Below are 19728 nucleotides of genomic sequence, written 5' to 3'. Positions count from 1 at the left end.
GGACCATACATGATACTTTTAACCTTGTGTTACTTTATACAATATATTTGTATTACCTTTTTTTTTTTTTTTTTTAAATGGAAAGGCATTTGAAGGTAAAAATGTCACTGAACACACAAAATATCACAATGATACATGGACGAGATCTACTTTGGGGGCATGTTCTCTATTGACAGCTTGTTTTTAACGTAGCATAATGGAATTCTTAAACATTTAGTTGAGAATTTTTTTTATAAGCTCATTGTCATACCTTCCTTAATCCTGCACTATTTCAGGTGCTCCTGACCTCTGATAAAGCTGCAGCCAATTTCTCTGATCGTTCTTTGCTGAAGAATTTGGGACATTGGCTAGGAATGATCACACTAGCTAAAAATAAACCCATCTTACACACTGTGAGTTTCAACTAAAAGCTCATGTAAAACTTGAGAATGTTCATACAGCATATTCTGTTTAAAAGTCTTGACTTTATTTGGGGCTGTAAAAGTTTGGCCCATGTTTTGAATCCCTAATTGCATGCTCATGGCCTTACATTGTTTAGCAGGATAAACAAAAACCAATAAGGTATGATTGTTACCCCTTCCTTTTCATAAGGCGAGGGTCAGGTTATTCCAATTTCAGGGGTGAGTTTGGCAAGGTATAATTGGGGGTGTTTGTGAGGGATTTTCTAGTATATTACTAGCTTTTAAAAATACGTTTTTTATTCTAGGACTTGGATGTAAAATCTTTGCTGCTAGAGGCTTATGTTAAAGGACAGCAAGAGTTGCTTTATGTAGTCCCCTTTGTTGCCAAAGTCTTAGAATCTAGCATTCGTAGTGTGGTGAGTAAATTTTAATATTTTATTGATGGCTAATTTGTAAACAGAGTTAGTTTGTTTTAGCACAAGGTTTAGAGGCTATATCCTTAGCTCTTATGGACATAGAGCTGGTTCAGTTAATTTTCCTCAGGGAAACTCGGGTTTCCAAATTGAGAGGCCAAGTAGTATTATAGGACTGATTTTAATGGGTGGTTTTGGGTTCTGGTGTTTTTCTGAAATACAATATCATAAATGGGAAGGCTAGGGGTTTTATTATGGCCACATAGGTGTAAGTGCTTAACTTTTAGATAATACAAATTAAAGAGTAATTTGGGGGCAAGCTTATTTAACATAACGGTTTTCTTTAGGTTTTTAGGCCACCCAACCCCTGGACAATGGCAATTATGAATGTATTAGCTGAGCTACATCAGGAACATGACTTAAAGGTAAATTTGTTGCTCCTTATCCCTAAGAACACTCTCTGGCTTTACATTATTAAGATTTACAGGAAAAAGAGGGTATTTGGGGGGAAGCACTATGACAAATGGGTGAGAATACTGTATATTATGAAGCTAAATTTTCATTTTTAATATTCTAATTGAATACTGGAATTATGCAGTTAAACTTGAAGTTTGAGATTGAGGTCCTCTGCAAGAACCTTGCATTAGACATCAATGAGCTGAAACCTGGAAACCTCCTAAAGGATAAAGATCGCCTAAAGAACTTAGATGAGCAGCTCTCTGCTCCAAAGAAAGATGTCAAGCAGCCAGAAGAGCTCCCTCCAATCACAACCACAAGTAAGTGTGATAAATAGCCCTCTGTTTATCAGATGTTCTCTTTAATGGTACATTCCCATGCGTATAACAAATTATAATTATTCTGTGTAATGGGGTGCTGAAACTTTGTGTACTTTCTGGTGAGCCTTCTAAATTATTAAGGAAAAGTTAGTTATGTTTAGGCATTGTCTTACTGTATTAGAATCTATCTGGGTGGTTCATGTGGTATTCATAACTAATATTATTAATCAGTTGATTCTCATATCCCAACTAAGCCAGGTTATCTTTTACATTGTTTGAGGTCTCCGAGAAAGAATTGCATTGGCATGATGACCTGTGTTATTCCTCAAATCTGGGGGTGGCCAGACCAGCTCGACCTGTTAGGGGACTGGATTATTTGACCTGGGTCCAGGAGGACTGGAAGTGCGGGGGCTGTAGGAGTGTAGAATGATTGGGAGTTGTGGTTAGAATGAACCAGCTTTTCTTCTTTTTCTCAGCTCTCAGTTTAAGAATCCCCAGGTAAATCAAGGGAACAGCCTAGGTTGAAAACTGACATCTATAATATAGAATAATCGAACAAGGCTTGGGCCTGCTAATGTGGCATGACCCCTCAATTGCTTTCTGTGCCCACCATGCACCGATACAGTTTTACATGTTTTGTTCAAATATCTATTAAAATAACAATTTCCCTTATAATAATTCAAGGTGGAAGAATGTGACCTGTGCCACCCCTCCCCACCATTCAGATAGTTTAATTAGATAAAGACCACATGATGCCCTGCTAATTTTATAGTAAAGTCAAGAAGTGTGCTCCTTTTATTAGCTCTTATTTTATCTCTCTACATTTAGCAACTTCTACAACACCAGCTACCAGTACCACCTGTACAGCCACGGTTCCACCACAGCCACAGTACAGTTACCATGACATCAATGTCTATTCCCTTGCGGGCCTGGCACCACACATTACTCTAAACCCAACAGTAAGTAAACACCACCCTATTCCTAAATTCCTACTTTGTGACAAGGTAAACTGGTTACTTTCCCATCCCTCTTCCCCTTCCTTCTGGATTCCTAGGTTGTAGGCTTTTGTGGCAGAGAGTAGGGATCAGGAGTTGCTGTGTAGTATAGCTGAGATCTTTTTTCTGCTCTGAAAGTAAGTCATGACCAGACATCACTTATATTGGTCCCTCATGTCCAAACCCATGATAAGTAAGCTGCCAATATAATCAAAGTCTCCAAGTATTCCTTATATAGTCAGAAGATGCTTAGTGTATACCATAGGTTTTTGTTCTTTTTATTATTATTTTATTTTATCATTATTTATTTATTTTTGGCTGTGTTGGGTCTTCATTGCTGTGCACAGGCTTTCTCTAGTTGTGGCGAGCGGGGGCTACTCTTCGCTGCTGTGCGCGGGCTTCTCATTGCGGTGGCTTCTCTTGTTGTGTAGCACAGGCTCTAGGTGCATAAGCTTCAGTAGTTGCAGCACATGGGCTCAGGAGTTATGGCTTGCGGGCTCTAGAGGGCAGGCTCAGTAGTTGTGGCGCACGGGCTTAGTTGCTCCGCGGCATGTGGGATCTTCCCGGACCAGGGCTTGAACCCATGTCCCCTGCATTGGCAGGCGGATTCTTAACCACTGCGCCACCAGGGAAATCTCCAGGTTTTTCTTCTTTATTATCGTGTCACCTTAGTCTTGCATTAAGCCATATCTTTTGGAAGATAGCTGGAACTGAGCTGGTGTGTGCATGTGTGTGTGTGTAAAGTCTCCAGGCCAAGGTCTGGAAGTGGACTTAGTACGCTCAGTTATGTTTCTGTGGCCTGATTCTGTGAGATTGTCTGGTCTTAACTTCCCATCAATCCTTTTTCCTATACTTAAAGGTAGTATTCTACTCTGTATATTGAGGGTGATGATTGCTTGTTTATCCTCACTCTCTTATTCTGCTTAACACAGTTGTTTAGTTCAAAATCAGATTTCATGGTCTTTGCTTTTTAGAAATTGAAACAGTCGTAACATAAATACATTGAAGTTTTGTATTTAAAGGACTTTGAAAGGGTTTTAAAGAGATCATTTTTAACCTGTTTTTTGTTTGTTTTTGCTTCTGTAGATGTGGCACTTGGTTTTTTGGGGAAAAACTAGGTCTAGAAATTATGATTCTCTTTTACAATACTCCCAATAATTGAATATTTTTATAAGTTCATCATGAATATTTTTTTAAGTTTCTTAAAAATTCAGTGAATACCTGGAAGCAGTCTTTCAATGAAGCAGGTTTCAGTGTATGGTAAATTTTTATAAAATGCTTGCTATCTTGAAAATAATAGTTTTTGTAGAAAGCCTTTTCCCTTATAGCCATTATCTTGTAATAACTTAATGGAATGTAATCTGTAAAAATACTGATTACTACGCTGTACACCTGAAACTAATGTAATATTGTAAGTCAACTATACTTCAATAAAGTTTTTTTAATTTAAAAGACAAAAGTACCATGCAGAAAGTGAGCAGACAAGCCACAGAGAAATGATAGTCCAAATAGATATAGCCACAAAGGATTAGTATTTAATGCATATAAATAAACCTGCAAACCAAGAAAAGAACCCAACAGAAAAACTAAAGATATATTTTGTAGAAGAAGAAATATTAAAAGTCATCCAGCATATGGAAAATGCTAAACCTCATTAGCTGTCAGGAAAGTGCAAATTAAAACCACAATATAAAATTTAAAATCCCCCAACTAGGCAAAAATTGAAAGTATGATCATACCAGCTGTTGGTACAATAGAAACTGTTATGCATTGCTGGTGGGGGGTATAATATAATCATTTTTGGGAAAAAAATATGGCATAACCTATTAAAACTGAATATGTGAATTTTTTTTAAAGCCTTTTCTCTGTAAACTTGATTCTTTTCGCATTTCCCCATGCTACTAAAGAAGTTTCTTTTCTTTCTTTTTTAAACATTTATTTATGGCTGCGTCGGGTCTTAGTTGTCACACACAGGCTTCTTTCTAGTTGTGGCATGCGGGCTCCAGAGCGCATGGGATCAGTAGTTGGCATCACATGGGCTTAGCTGCCCCTTGGCATGGCATGTGGTATCTTAGTCCCCCAAACAGGGATCGAACTCGCGTCCTCTGCATTGGAAGGTGGATTTTTAACCACTGGACCACCAGGGAAGTCCCAAGAAGTTACTTTCTTTAGGAGTACTTGAGCCACAAATTTTGACTAAGCAGGTAGTGTCTTTAAGCATCTTGTAATGAACAGTTTGCCCATTAAATTTTATCTATAATCATGTATCTATCACAAGATATACTGATTACTACGCCTTCTTTGGAGCCCACGTTGTTTCCTTAGCTTTTCATTGGTTAATTTAAAGTAGAAATTGGTAGTTCATGGTTAACCTTGAAATAATGACAAAAACATGGGTGTGATTACTGATAGAAATTGGGTTGTCTTAGTTAAACAAGCTGTTGACTTGTTTTTTCCTCCCTAGATTCCCTTGTTTCAGGCCCATCCACAGTTGAAGCAGTGTGTGCGCCAAGCAATTGAACGGGCCGTCCAGGAGCTGGTCCATCCTGTAGTGGATCGATCAATTAAGATTGCCATGACTACTTGTGAGCAAATAGTCAGGAAAGATTTTGCCCTGGATTCTGAGGAATCTCGAATGCGAATAGCAGCTCATCACATGATGAGGAACTTGACAGCTGGAATGGCTATGATTACTTGCAGGGAACCTTTACTCATGAGCATATCCACCAACCTGAAAAACAGTTTTGCCTCAGCCCTTCGTGTAAGTTGATTATTTTCTTGTTGTTGTATAAAACTCATTATTGCTTATCTGAAAATGTTTCTTTTTCTTCGCTAGTAACAGTGAGCATTTCCACTTATTATAATAGTTACCATATGTGTTTGATGTCCTCCCCTTTAGACTGTAAGTTCTGTGAGATGAAGCATCATGTCTGTTTTTGCTCACTGTTATACCCTTAATAGTGTTTGGCAGATAGTAGATACTCCAGATATTTACTGGTTTAAAGAAATGAAGGATTTTTATTTTTAAACTGCCTAAGTTAACAGTCTTGATTCTGTTTACCATGAAAAATTTAAAGTACTTTGGAGTAGAACAGTACAAAACACCTTAAAGTGACTCTGTATGTGCACACACGACACACACACACACACACACACACACACTCTTCAGGTAACTCAGTTATTAATTTGGGGTCTCATATGTCATGGTTAATAATGCCTTTGTTTACTGCTTTACTGCTTTCATAGTGTTCACCATCTTCACAGAAACCTGGTAAGATGTTCCAGTTGAGTAGTATTTTCATCTTGTAGATGAAGATTGTTAGACTATTTCATGGTCACAGCTAATGAGTCATACGTAGAGTTGAAACTTCTAAAATTAATTTGTCTAAGCGCTGCATTTTCTATTATCCCATCTGTCTGTTTCGTCTACCCACAGAAAACTTTAAATTTTTTTCTGTCTCTCCCCCTCCCAATAGACTGCATCCCCACAACAAAGGGAAATGATGGATCAGGCAGCTGCTCAGTTAGCTCAGGACAATTGTGAATTAGCTTGCTGTTTTATTCAGAAGACTGCAGTAGAAAAAGCAGGCCCTGAGATGGACAAGAGATTAGCAACTGTAAGTGTTTATCATTTGCCTTTTAAGTATTTTGTTTTTCCATTTAAGAAAGTGCCTCATAACAAGAACCTCAGTGACTTTTTTTGTTTGCAGGAATTTGAGCTGAGAAAACATGCTAGGCAAGAAGGGCGCAGGTACTGTGATCCTGTTGTGTTAACATACCAGGCTGAGCGGATGCCAGAGCAAATCAGGCTGAAAGTGAGAATTGGGGGCTCTGTCTCTCCCTGCCCCATCTTTGTTTTCTTTCTTTTCTTGTTGCTTAACTCCTCACCAGGACTAGGATAGGGGGTTTAAATGCTGTTTCTGAGAAAGCATTTCATTTCACTTAAAGATTACCTGTGGAGAAGACATAGAAATAGCTTAGATGTGTCCCCTCCCCCTATTGTTGAAGTGCCTTTTAGTTTTTGTTTCCCAACTTGGTCTTCCCTTCTGATACTTGAGTTTTTATTGCTAGTTGGTTGTTGGTGAGAAGACGATGTTGAGAAATTTTATCATTTTTACCAGCTGCACTGGAGAATTGCACTGGCAGCATGGTCCTACTTGAGTCATTTCCCAGTGGAAAAGCTCTTAATCTATAAATAAGGGTGACTCTAACAGGTCTCAGGGAAATAGGAAACACTGAACTGTGTGCACACACATGCATGCATATTCAGTCATGCTGTTAAATGTTGTAATGACTCCTGTGTCCCTTCTCAGAACCCCTGTGCTTACTCCCATGCAAAATTTCCACTTTGATAAAAAGGTTTCCCTTGATTGTGAAGAGGATCCTGTTAAAGTAAGTTTTCTTCTCCCAAGGTTGGTGGTGTGGACCCAAAGCAGCTGGCTGTTTATGAAGAGTTTGCACGCAATGTGCCTGGCTTCTTGCCTACAAATGATTTAAGTCAGCCCACAGGATTTTTAGCTCAGCCCATGAAGGTAAATACTCATCTTGGATTAAATTGAGTAATTTACAGTTTAATTTGAATGTTTTTTGTCAGTTAATCTATCACTGGTTCCCGGGAGCTTAAGTTATAGGGAAGAAAATTACCCACGGTTGTTGAGTTGTATACATATTCTTTGTATCACATCAGCATGGCATTCGGGAATTTTTTTAAATCCATGAAGTTGATTTAACTTTCATGTTTGGCCTAACTAAAGGAATTTACGTGGTGACCTCATGGCTTCCCCTGTTCTTTGTAAAAACGTTTCCTAAAAATTTGAAATGGTATTTACACAAAAGTTGAAAATGTAAGGGGAAACATTTTCCTTTTGAACCATTTGAACATAGGTGCTGATCTTGATGGCCCAGTCTCTTGAATTCTTTGGTCTGTGTTTCCTACAAAGACGTTCTTCTGTGTGCCCATTGTATAACGATTGAAATCAGGAAGTTAACACTGATACCTTAGTATCATCTAATCCTTAGACCTAATTCAAGTTTTACCAAGTGTCCCAGTATTCTTTTTTTGTAGTAAAAGGACCTAAATCAGAATCACGCATTTCAGGGAATTCCCTGGCGGTCCAGTGGATAGGACTCTGTGCTATCTGCGGGGGCCTGGGTTCGATCCCTGGTCAGGGAACTAAGATCCCGAAAGCTGTGTGGCGCACCACCACCACCACCACCACCACCCCCCGCAAAAAAAAAAAGAACCACACATTTCATTTAGTTGTTATATTTAAAATTTTTCCCGCAGGTCAGTCTACTCCAGCTCCTTTTCTCATCTTCCCATGGCCTTCCCACTTTGATTACAGGCCAGTGATTTTATAGAATAACCTGATTTGGGTTTGTACAATATGTTCTCAGGAATAGACTCAGGTAGTACATCTTTGATAGTAATACCACAGAAATGATGCTGTGTTCTTATTCTGTCCTATTAGGTTTTGACAGTTGGCCTGAATACTATATTTTCCATGGTTTGGATTATATACTTTCATAGGCTGCAGATTAGATGCTACAAGTGGTGCTGCTTTCAGCCTTTCCCGTTATTTATCATGCTCTTTCATCACTTGATTGTACTGGTGTCTGCAAGGCTTTCCACTATCAAGTAAACAAAACACACCCCCACCAGTGCTTGCTTTGCACTGCACCACTTAGTGGCATCAAGACCAAACAGTTCAGGAAGGGGAATGGAAGAGCCCCTCCATGTTTTGATGAAAAAGAGAGAGAGAGAGAAAAAAATAAGGGTAGTTAATATACCAATAGACTTTTTAAAATATATATATATATATTTCTGGCTGCGTCAGGTCTTAGTTGCGGCACGCGGGATCTTTAATTGCGGCGCGGGCTCTTCGTTGTGGCATGTGGGTTTTCTCTCTCTAGTTGTGGTGCACATGCTTCAGGGCACGTGGGCTCTGTAGTTGCAGCACACGGGCTCTCTCGTTAAGGCTCACGGGCTCAGTAGTTGTGGCATGCAGGCTTAGTTGCCCCATGGCATGAGGGTTCTTATTTCCCTGACCAGGGATCGAACCCTTTCCCCCTGCGTTGGCAGATGGATTCTTAACCACTGCACCACCAGGGAAGCCCCCCAATAGACATTTAAATTGCTACCTGTGCCAGTGAAAAATATTTAATTTTTTTCCTCTCTCTTTTTTTTTTCTTTCTCCCCTCTCTTTTTTGGTTATTTCCTCCTCCAAAACAGCAAGCTTGGGCAACGGATGACGTAGCTCAGATTTATGATAAGTGCATTACAGAACTGGAGCAGCACCTTCACGCCATCCCACCAACTTTGGCCATGAACCCCCAAGCTCAGGCTCTTAGAAGTCTTTTGGAGGTTGTAGTATTATCTCGAAACTCTCGGGATGCCATAGCTGCTCTTGGATTGCTCCAGAAGGTTAGTTCTTAAACTGTTAATTTTGGAAGAAACTAGGTTTGTAAATATCTAGTGACCTGCACCATTATCTACTTAAGTTATGCTTAAATTTTTAAAAATTAATATAAAGCAAGTTGTGTTCTGTAATAAGCAGATGATTTTCTCCAGAGTAGAGTGTTGTAAATAGTTACAACAGTAAAGTGTGAAATCTTCTTTTTTCCATAAAGGTAAGATTTTCTGGAATTATGATTATTTAAGAAACTTTAAAAGATAGCCCTTTAGATTTTGAGGGACAGTTGATCCAAGTACTTGGGTAAGGGGTGGGGTATGGGGCAGCATTAGGTTATTACTGTGTAGGGACAGTGTCACCTTTCTTGACAGGGAAGAGCACTAAGCATGGACTACAAAGAACTCAGAGTGTGTGTGTTAGGCAAGTGAAAGGGATTTTAGTGAATGGAGAGATTGTTAACTTGTGGTTTTAGAAGGTATGTTGTACTTTGCATTAAGGTTTGGTTATTGACTTTGATAATTGGGCTGAATACTGTATTTTCCATGGATCTGAACACTTTTTTTCTTCCATAGGCTGTAGAGGGCTTACTAGATGCCACCAGTGGTGCTGATGCTGACCTCCTGCTTCGCTACAGAGAGTGCCACCTCTTGGTCTTAAAAGCTCTTCAAGATGGCCGGGCGTATGGGTCTCCATGGTGTAACAAACAGATCACAAGGTCAGTAGCCATCTTAGAAGAGTAATATTTAGTGAACTGCTTTCTCACATACATGACCCTAAATACTGAGAATTGTTGAATGTTTGTTCTTTTTCTGTCTGGTGCCCATGATGGATACAGAAAACCAGTACCTTGTTTTGGGGAATAAATGATAGATCATGGATTTTTAAAAGGTTTCAGTGATTTCATAGAAGTGATGTTCATAAATAAATAATGTTTTAAATGGAATGCTTTGTTTTCTAGACTTCGAGAGCAAAACTTGTGTTTTAACACTGGGTCGTCTGTTCTACTTCTTTACTGGTTATTTTGAATCTTGAAAACTGATTTTTAGTTGGTTCTCAAGGCATCCTTAATTTGGAACAAGTTACCATTTAATAAAATGGGCTCTTTATTTTACCTGATATATAGTATGGTTAAGACTTTATGAATAAAGAAATACTGACTTTTCTAGGTGCCTAATTGAGTGTCGGGATGAATATAAATATAATGTGGAGGCAGTGGAGTTGCTAATTCGCAATCATTTGGTCAATATGCAACAGTATGATCTTCACCTAGCTCAGGTATGGAAGGAATTAAACAGGAAAAGTGACCTCTGGTAGTTCGGAAGTGTGTTTGCTGTAAGTGCTGTCTTTCTTACATTGTGCTTTCTGTGTTGCCAGTCAATGGAGAATGGTTTAAACTACATGGCCGTGGCATTTGCTATGCAATTGGTAAAAATCCTGCTGGTGGATGAAAGGAGTGTTGCCCATGTTACTGAGGCAGATCTGTTCCACACCATTGAAACCCTCATGAGGATTAATGCTCACTCCAGAGGCAATGCTCCTGAAGGGTGAGAAGGAAATGCTTTGGGATTCTTGTGTATTCAGCAGTCTTTAAGAGCTTAAGAAATGACTGTATAGACTTAGTAACGTTACCTGTTATATAACTGCTTTACCTACCACATATGGTAAGCTTTGGTGAGGCCTAATATTGTCCCTTGAGATATGAAAGCTTAACTAGCTGCCAAGCCTTCTTGCTGTAGAGCAGTACATACAGCACTAGATTTGGTGTCAAGAGTCCTCTGTTTAAGGCCTGGCTCTGCTGCTTAAAATCTGATTTTAGGCAAGTCGACTTACCCTCCCTAAGCCTGTGTCTTGTATAAAATGGAAATAGTATCTTGAAGAACTGTTGAGAATTAAGATGAATAACACAAAGCATGGCACATAGTGGGCATGCAGTGAATAATTTTTTGACCACGAACATCAGCTCCATTTCATTGGGCATTGTTTTGTTGTCAAGAAGTGACTTAAGTCAGTTATTTGCATATTACGTCCTCATGAGTAAACAGATATGAAGAAACCGAGGATAGTTTTGTTTAAATATGGGAATGGTAAAATTATCATCATCCTTGTGGTCTCTCTTAAATAAACAAATTGTCCAGCTGTATGTCTGTGAAATCACAGCCATGAATAGACTGATTTTCATTCTGGATTTATTGTACTAGATTGCCCCAGCTGATGGAAGTAGTGCGATCCAACTATGAAGCAATGATTGATCGTGCTCATGGAGGCCCTAACTTTATGATGCATTCTGGGATCTCTCAAGCCTCAGAGTATGATGATCCTCCAGGCCTGAGGGAGAAGGCAGAGTATCTTCTGAGGGAATGGGTGAATCTCTACCATTCAGCAGCAGCTGGTCGTGACAGTACCAAAGCTTTCTCTGCGTTTGTTGGACAGGTAGAGCTTTTGGAAAGAAAGGTGCTTTTTATTCAACATAAGTAGGGTGTGATGCCTCCAATATTAAAGCTCAGTATTATGTACCTGTGGTCAGTTACCTCCATACTCATGTAAACCAAAAATGTCACCATCATTATCATTACTCTGTTAAATTGATACTATTTATTTTCCCATCATTGGTCACTAAGCAGTAAAGTCAACATTTCCCATCCCCTTTAGTTCTTTTTGTCCGATTTCAGTTGTCACAGCTACAAAGTACAATGGGTCAGGTAATGAATAATGAAACTGCCAAATGTATATAGTAATTTTACCAGCTTGATAATCAGCAGTGATGGGATTATGGGCTAATCTGTACAGTTCTTATAATAGCCCATGTTTAAAAAGTAAAATAATGAGTACCCTGGTGGTCTAGTGGTTAGGATTTGGTGCTTTCACTGCAGTGGCCTGGGTTCAGTCCCTGGTTGAGGGAACTAAGAATCCTAATCCTGCAAGCCCTGAGATACAGCCCAAAAAAAAAATTTTTTTTTTTTAAATTTAAAAGTAAAATAAACACAACAAAAAAACCTTAAGTATTTAAATGGTGGAGATTTTTATTTTATTTTCTAAATTAAGTACCTTATCTACCTAAAATAGCTTATTTCTGCAGTTCGACCATTGTATTTCTTCAAACTGAGACCAAAGCTTAGGTGTGCCACCAAAGAAAGATGCAAATTAGATCTATTATCAGATAAATGACAATTGAATGTGGAAGAGCTGATTTGAATTTTAGAAGTTGTCAGGAATTGGATTTACTTTTCAAGATGACTAATTTCTTAGTAAATCATACTAAGTAAGTTTCTCCCTTAAAAGAATCGAGGGAATTATAAAAACATACCCTATTGAAAAGCTGTTACTGTATACTTACAGTTTAATTTCTGATTTGGATAGAGGAATTTCAAATCAATTGGTTTTTGTGGTCATTGATATTTCATGGGTATGGATGTGGCACCTGTCTCAGCTCTCTTGTTGGCTTATTTGCTCTTGTTCTCTCCATTTGAAAAAGATAATGTATTATACTTTTCTATTCTCTTTTGAATCCTTTTGAGAATTCCTTTTTTCCTTTTCTGCTCCTTCTTGATCATAGCAGTCCATTCTCATTTCTTCTCCCCCCTGCTTAGTTTTTCAGATTTCATTGTACAAAAGTCCCTTTGCTGGCCTTCTGTTTTTCCTAGGGTATATTATTGTCAATTCAGCTGTGTTATTTATTGCTTATCAAGGGACATTTAAATTGTTTTAAAGTTTGCAAGATAATGGTCAAGTTTTCATTCTGGGCTTGGTTTCAGCACTGACCTCCTCCCTCTGCAGCCTTAATGCTTGTTACACTGTCTTTCTTTTTCTTCTTTCATACTAGCGAAGTAACTTCTCTGCTCCACTTCCAAATCATATGTCATAAAATTTGTATTTTATCCTTTCTTTTAAGTAAACTTGTCCTTTCTACTTTATCTTAATTTACATTAAAATAGCCAGGTATGATCTGTGAGCATTTTGCTTTGGTACTTACTTACTGTATAAATTATTATTTGATTTTCCTAGTGCAGCTAGTTGGAGTTTCACGAACTTTGTTATTATTGGTTAAGTCAGTTAGAAGAAATTATGTGAGAAACTAAAATATGTAACTTAATCTCTTACTTGGGGGAAATACACATTGACCAGAAAGTCTTAATATGACTTAATGGTTTATTAAAAGTTGGTTTAATTTGCATAATTAACTTTTGAAATTATTGGCTATGGACTGTTGTTAAAAATTGCCATGTTATTATCTCTCAACTCCCATCAAACTTAAAACTGAAGGAAATGTGTCATGGATCCTTAATGTAAAAGTCATTTTCATGACCCCCCCCCTTTTTTTTTTACAAAGTAAGAATCAGAAATGTGACAATAGGGTTGAATGAAAGAATACTTCTTACATGAAAATTAAAATTTTATTCATGTGTATTATCTCATTGTGCCTTGTAATGTTTTTGTTCCCTTGGTAGATGCACCAGCAAGGAATCCTGAAGACTGATGACCTCATAACAAGGTTCTTTCGTCTGTGTACTGAAATGTGTGTTGAAATCAGTTACCGTGCTCAGGCAGAGCAGCAGCACAATCCTGCTGCTAATCCCACCATGATCCGAGCCAAGTGCTATCACAACCTGGATGCCTTTGTCCGACTCATTGCACTGCTAGTAAAGCACTCAGGGGAGGCCACCAACACTGTCACAAAGATTAATCTGCTGAATAAGGTCTGAAATCCTTTCTTGCCTTAGTCTTTGCACACATGAAGTCTGTATCAGTGGCTTTTAACCCTACAGGGCCCTCAAAACATTTTGTAATATCCCCTTTTCTGTCCAGATATTAAATTCATAGATAATATGTAAATATAATCACCGAATTTTAGAGGAAGAGTATGGTGCCTTAACTGAAAGACATCCCTCCCCTAAAACAAAACAAAAACATATAACGTATTTTCAGTATGTTAATGTTTAGTAATGAGTACACTAGAAAGTATTTAGGTAGTATGAGATTTGCCCCCATGTACAGAATCACTGTGAGTGAGATGGCTAGACATGTCCATTGATAAAAATTGGTAACTCAAATACCATGAGTGACATTGCAGTTGTCTTGATTTTTCTGAAAAGGAACAAAGCAGAATTTCTGTTTGATTTATGCAGTGGAATTGCTGGAAATTTGAATGTTAAGATAGTGCAAAAATGAACTTAGAGCTTGGTCTCGGATAATTACAAATGGGTTCACATACATCCCCCACTGTTCAGTGATAAAATCAAGTGGAATGCAGGATAGTTCTTAAGTATTTCTGCAACCTAATAGCATACCTGACCTTCCATCTACTAAATGCCAAGAGAAGTATAAATCATTTGCCTCTTGTCACCTTTATGTCAGACCAGAAAAATTAGGTTGTGTTAACATGATAAAATATGATGTACCATGCTGATTTCTAGAGCTTTAGAAAAACCTGTGGAAAGTATACATGTCTAGCATACTTCCATATACAGGGGTATGGAGATTCACAGAAACCATGCAAAATTCTGTAGGGCAAATCAAACCCCAATGCATGGTCCCTTTGGCTACCAGTATGTAATTTTATATTTCCTTTCATGTGGGGCATAACGATGCAAAGTAAAAAAGCATGGCTAGACAGTGGTAAATGAATTATCTTCGTGATTTACAAGCTCTATAATCTGTGTGCTCTATAGGTCCTTGGTATAGTAGTGGGAGTTCTCCTGCAGGATCATGATGTTCGGCAAAGTGAATTTCAGCAGCTTCCCTACCATCGAATTTTTATCATGCTGCTCTTGGAACTCAATGCACCTGAGCATGTATTGGAAACCATTAATTTCCAGACACTTACAGCTTTCTGGTGAGTATTGTTGAATATAATACTGTTAAGGATTTCCTGTTAAGGATTGCTGTTGTAGTGTAGTAAAATTTGAGAAGTAGAACTTTGTGGATTTGAGGCATGTTGATTCATAATGCAGCTTACATGTTGTCTACTTAATTATATTCTTTTTTTTTTTTTAACCATATTTAAGCTTGTGCTTCTGACTAAGGTTTTCTTCTTTCAGCAACACATTCCACATCTTGAGGCCTACCAAAGCTCCTGGCTTTGTGTATGCTTGGCTTGAACTGATCTCCCATCGGATATTTATTGCAAGAATGCTGGCACATACGCCACAGCAGAAGGTGTGGCTGCAGTTTATCTCCTACAGATGACGACTGTAACTACCTGGGACTTATTAGCACTCTTAGTCATTCAGTAGTCATTGTACTTCTTTCAGGCTTAGTTGGGAGTTCTTATATTTAATGTGGAGTCAAGTCGTGGAGAAAGGCTCTAACAAGTACTTGACTGCCTCTGCCTGAAAGCCATTCCTCAATGATTAGGGTACTGCTTATCCAAGTTGTTGTGAGTCTCCTTATGTCAATCTCTTAAGGGATTTTCAGAAAAAGTTGAAACCTTAGAGCACCTCTGTAGACAGCTATGTAAAACTCCGAGTAATGGAACTCAGAAACCTGCCAGTTTTACAGGTTCTCTAAATACTAAAGGCTCTCACATTCAGGGTTGAGGACCACTCGTCTCTACTGTATCTGAAAAATTCAGATCAAATTTGAGTAAAGAGGTTTTAGTCTTAACTGTGAATAAACAGCATGAGAAGTTTCTCTCCCATCTTGCAATTAAATGGCAAATGAGTACTCCAGGAAGTACCCTTGATTGACCCTTCAGATCAGGAGACTGTAACTATACTGTGTGTTTAGTAAAAAAGAAAGTGAAATAATCCTTAAACGGATTTCATTTTGTTTGACAAATAAGTGCATTCCAGGAGGAGGGAAAATATATTGAATAAAAACTACTTCAAAATGAACATAATTGTTATAATTGGGATATGGTGAGGAGGCCAAGTTTGGGTGAAAATAGAGGATTCATGTTGTAAACTGGATGAGGTTATTTGCCAGGAGTTGAGGAATTGGGAGTGGGAAAATAAATGATTGAGATCCAGGACTTAAAAGAAATTAAGAAAACAGACCCAAGTTTCTCAGTTGGCTACGTGTTTTGTGTTCTGTCTGAAAGTTCCTCCCCCTATTTAAAATGCTGCTACAGGCGCAAGGACCTATATATATCCTGGAGTTTCTGGAGCCAGTTTGTTTCAAATATCATTTCCCATTATCTCCATAATTTTGCTTATTCCTTTCTCGGGCCAGTCAGTCTTTAAGAGAGGTACTAATGTCCATATTCTCTAGCTATATGAAAAGATAATAAAGTCACAGTGTAGCTGCTTGGGCAACGTTTTTGGTGGCAGGACGACAGCTGACTGAGGATAATTATGACTCATACATTTCTTTCTTTCAGGGATGGCCTATGTATGCACAGCTACTGATTGATTTATTCAAATATTTAGCGCCTTTCCTTAGAAATGTGGAACTCACCAAACCTATGCAAATCCTCTACAAGGTAAATTAATTTGGAGTTCTAAAATTAAAATAATTAAAACTTAACACTTAAAGCAGTTAAAAACACTTCAGCTGGGAATATGAGGTCTAACGTTTGTTTTTATCATTAAGCTATATATATATATATATATATATATATATATATTTAATTTTGGCTGTGTTGGGTCTCCATTGCTGCACGGGCTTTCCCTAGTTGTGTCAAGCAGGGGCTACTCTTCGTTGCGGTGCACGGGCTTCAGTAGTTGTGGCTTGTGGGCTGTAGAGCGCAGGCTCCATGGTTGTGGCGCATGGGCTTAGTTGATCTGCGGCATGTGGGATCTTCCCGGACCAGGGTTCAAACCCGGGTCCCCTGCATTGGCAGGCGGATTCTTAACCACTGCACCACTAGGGATGTCTCTATCATTAAGCTTTTAAAGTATAACATATATTCAGAAAAGTACAAAAATCAAACATATTTGCATAACCAGTACTTGATCATAAGGCATTCATACGTTCATATATGTGTATACCAGTTAACTCTTCCAGAAGCACATTAGAATTACTATTTCTTCCCATCCTTACCATACTTTAAATTGTCTTCCCATCCTTACCATACTTTAAATTGTTTTCCGTTTTAGTCATTTTGTCAGTTGTGCAGTAGGATCTCATTGTGGATTTAATTTGCATTTCCTTCAGTTCTTAATGAGATTTTTGTGGCCATTTGGGTATCCTCCTTTTGTGATGTTCTTCTTCCAGCCTTGTGCTTATATTCCTATTGGATTATCTGGGTTTTTCTTATTTTAACAGGGATTCTTTATGTATTCTGGATGTAAGCCCTCTGTTGATGTATATTCAAACATCTACTCTTGTGGCTTGCCTTTTCACTCCTTTAAAAGTAATGTGTCTTTTGAGGGATAGAAGCTTTAAATTTAATATAGTCAAAACTACCAGTTTTCTTCTTTTATTATATGTTGCTTTTTGTGTCTTGGGTAAGAAATCTTTGCCCATCTCAAATTGCATTCTGTTTTGCACGTGCCTGCCTCCTGTCCAAGAAGCCATTAATTCTGGCTTTTACATTTACACTTAAAAAGAAAACTTTTTTACTTCAAATTAGTAATAGTAAAAATGCTACTCCCATTTTCTTACTTAATGTAGAAACAACCAATGTTGTTCTTGTTTTTAAAATATAGGGCACTTTAAGAGTGCTGCTGGTTCTTTTGCATGATTTCCCTGAGTTCCTTTGTGATTACCATTATGGATTCTGTGATGTGATCCCACCTAATTGTATCCAGCTAAGAAATCTGATCCTGAGTGCCTTTCCAAGAAACATGAGGCTCCCAGACCCATTCACTCCTAATCTGAAGGTAAAGTTCTAAACAGTTCAAGGAAAAGCAAGTTACATCTTAGTATTTTAGTCCTTTCTCTAGTAAGTGGGGTATTTGCTGTCCCCAGCATACACACCTACAAGTTGTTGGGTAAGGGTGCTCTTTGGGGGAAGCTGTCATGTTATTAAGCCTGATAAAAGTATGATACTGCTGCTGAATATTGATTCACAGTATTCGTCTAGTTGCTGTTTTCAGTTTTGATATTAAATTTAGCTATATTTACAGAACCTCAACCTAGGTTTTGGGCCAGTCATTTGCTGGGTGGCCCCAGTGGCACAGAATTGCAGAATAGACACTTGTAATGTCATATTTCACAGGTGTTTTGGATTTGTGTACTTGTGTTTTGTTTAAATTATCAGGAGAGAAGGGACTGTTTTAAAAATCATACCACCCTGACATGGCTATTGTAATTTTTATGTATTTTTTAAAAATCTTTTCACATGCATTTTTTTTTAAAGTAGCAAGTACAATGTCTTGTTCAGCTTGGGGCATCTTTTCAAAGACTAGGGCTCTTGGTGAGGAAGGAATCTCATTCTGTACTCTTGTTTTGAAATCGAATTCCAGGAAAAACACAATTAGTGGTATCAACTAGACTTCTCTACAAAAGGTACCTATCATGCCTTATTTTAAGAATGAGAAAATAGTATAGAATGAGAGATTACTATTATTTTGTATATGGGTACCTTTAATTAGAAGAATCTATTTCTTCTAATGAGTAATAACACTTTGCTGTACAGCAGAAATTAACACAACATTGTGCTGTACTTCAATAAAAATTTCTTAATCAAGATGTAAAGTGTATAACTTTAGAAAAACAATCCAACTACTTTCTAGCATAGATACAGTTTGCTGTTAAGGCCTACAGATGCTTCTGATTATGATTCTTGTATTTGTTTGTGGCAGGTGGATATGTTGAGTGAAATTAACATTGCACCCCGGATTCTCACCAATTTTACTGGGGTGATGCCACCCCAGTTCAAAAAGGATTTGGATTCCTATCTTAAAACTCGATCACCTGTCACTTTTCTGTCTGATCTGCGGAGCAACCTACAGGTTAGTGGTTTGACTTAAACTCTTGGTTGTGTCTTTCACTTTGTACGCACAGTCCTATGCATGGTCTCTTGTAAGTTAGTCTTTTCAACCTGCTTTAAAGGTTTTAAAGCACATTGTCATTTTTAATGGTTGGATGAGATTAACTGGATTGTACATTTTACCAGTGACAAGCTATATAGCCTTGGAAGAGGCAGCCAGGGAATGGACTGGTTTTCTGTAAGGAAAGATTGCTGATAATCATCCCCTACTCCAAGACTCTTCTAAGTAAATGGATTCTGGTTCAGTTTGCTGTATACAAATTGATTGAGGCTGTATTATCTTTCCAGTCTTTCCATACCAAGAAACCACGTTTTTTCCCTCTCCAAATCTTTCTTATAAGTGAGATAGTGCAAATTTTGACTTTATAAACTTTATTTTTGTGCTGGTAACTGTCAAAGCTTTGGTTTCCCAAGGGAAATCCCATTTCTGTTGACACAACTACCCTTGTGCAAGTGTGTATTTGTTAAATAACCTCACAAATTCAAGCAGATTTCTAAATTTAAGTCACAGAGGATATTGGGAACAGTTCAGCTTTTCTATGAAAGGCATAAAAAGGGTTCTTAGAAATATTGGTGCCTAAATCCGATGCCTAAGTCCTCTGTGACAGTAAGTCAGGAGCTTTCTGTTTTGTTCATTTAGGTATCCAATGAGCCTGGTAATCGCTACAACCTCCAGCTCATTAATGCACTGGTGCTCTATGTAGGGACTCAGGCAATTGCACACATCCACAACAAGGGCAGCACACCTTCAATGAGCACGATCACCCACTCTGCTCACATGGACATCTTCCAGAACCTGGCTGTGGACTTGGACACTGAAGGTGAGTGAAGCCAGCTAGTTCTCAGAGTCAAGTTTTGT

At 38.2% G+C, this 19728-nt stretch overlaps 1 protein-coding gene across 14 annotated transcripts in view; it reads left to right on the top strand.

Annotated features, from left to right (window-relative positions):
- Positions 1 to 19728, top strand: part of CNOT1 (CCR4-NOT transcription complex subunit 1) — a 100005-nt gene that overhangs the window by 75856 nt on the left and 4421 nt on the right. For 8 of the 14 annotated variants that reach the window (XM_089903166.1, XM_089903167.1, XM_022555884.2 and 5 more), the window contains 21 exons: positions 276 to 392; positions 707 to 817; positions 1162 to 1239; positions 1413 to 1590; positions 2419 to 2549; positions 5050 to 5346; positions 6062 to 6202; positions 6296 to 6400; positions 6998 to 7117; positions 8818 to 9009; positions 9571 to 9713; positions 10165 to 10273; positions 10373 to 10542; positions 11197 to 11449; positions 13444 to 13692; positions 14665 to 14828; positions 15034 to 15151; positions 16314 to 16415; positions 17584 to 17757; positions 18682 to 18831; positions 19510 to 19690. In XM_089903166.1, coding sequence (XP_089759292.1) covers positions 276 to 392; positions 707 to 817; positions 1162 to 1239; positions 1413 to 1590; positions 2419 to 2549; positions 5050 to 5346; positions 6062 to 6202; positions 6296 to 6400; positions 6998 to 7117; positions 8818 to 9009; positions 9571 to 9713; positions 10165 to 10273; positions 10373 to 10542; positions 11197 to 11449; positions 13444 to 13692; positions 14665 to 14828; positions 15034 to 15151; positions 16314 to 16415; positions 17584 to 17757; positions 18682 to 18831; positions 19510 to 19690 — 3283 coding nt within the window. Of the gene's footprint in view, positions 1 to 275; positions 393 to 706; positions 818 to 1161; positions 1240 to 1412; positions 1591 to 2418; positions 2550 to 5049; positions 5347 to 6061; positions 6203 to 6295; positions 6401 to 6997; positions 7118 to 8817; positions 9010 to 9570; positions 9714 to 10164; positions 10274 to 10372; positions 10543 to 11196; positions 11450 to 13443; positions 13693 to 14664; positions 14829 to 15033; positions 15187 to 16313; positions 16417 to 17583; positions 17758 to 18681; positions 18832 to 19509; positions 19691 to 19728 lie in introns of those variants that run through there. The other 6 variants (XM_022555887.3, XM_022555888.3, XM_022555886.3 and 3 more) reach the window with 4 other exon arrangements.

Source organism: Delphinapterus leucas, chromosome 20, assembly GCF_059928025.1.
Source record: "Delphinapterus leucas isolate spDelLeu-1000000601 "Yukka" chromosome 20, BTC_Dleu_Yukka2, whole genome shotgun sequence".
NCBI classification, from domain to species: domain Eukaryota; kingdom Metazoa; phylum Chordata; class Mammalia; order Artiodactyla; family Monodontidae; genus Delphinapterus; species Delphinapterus leucas.
The sequence above is the reverse complement of the archived record's forward strand: the minus strand, read 5'-3'. Positions and strand labels throughout refer to the sequence as shown.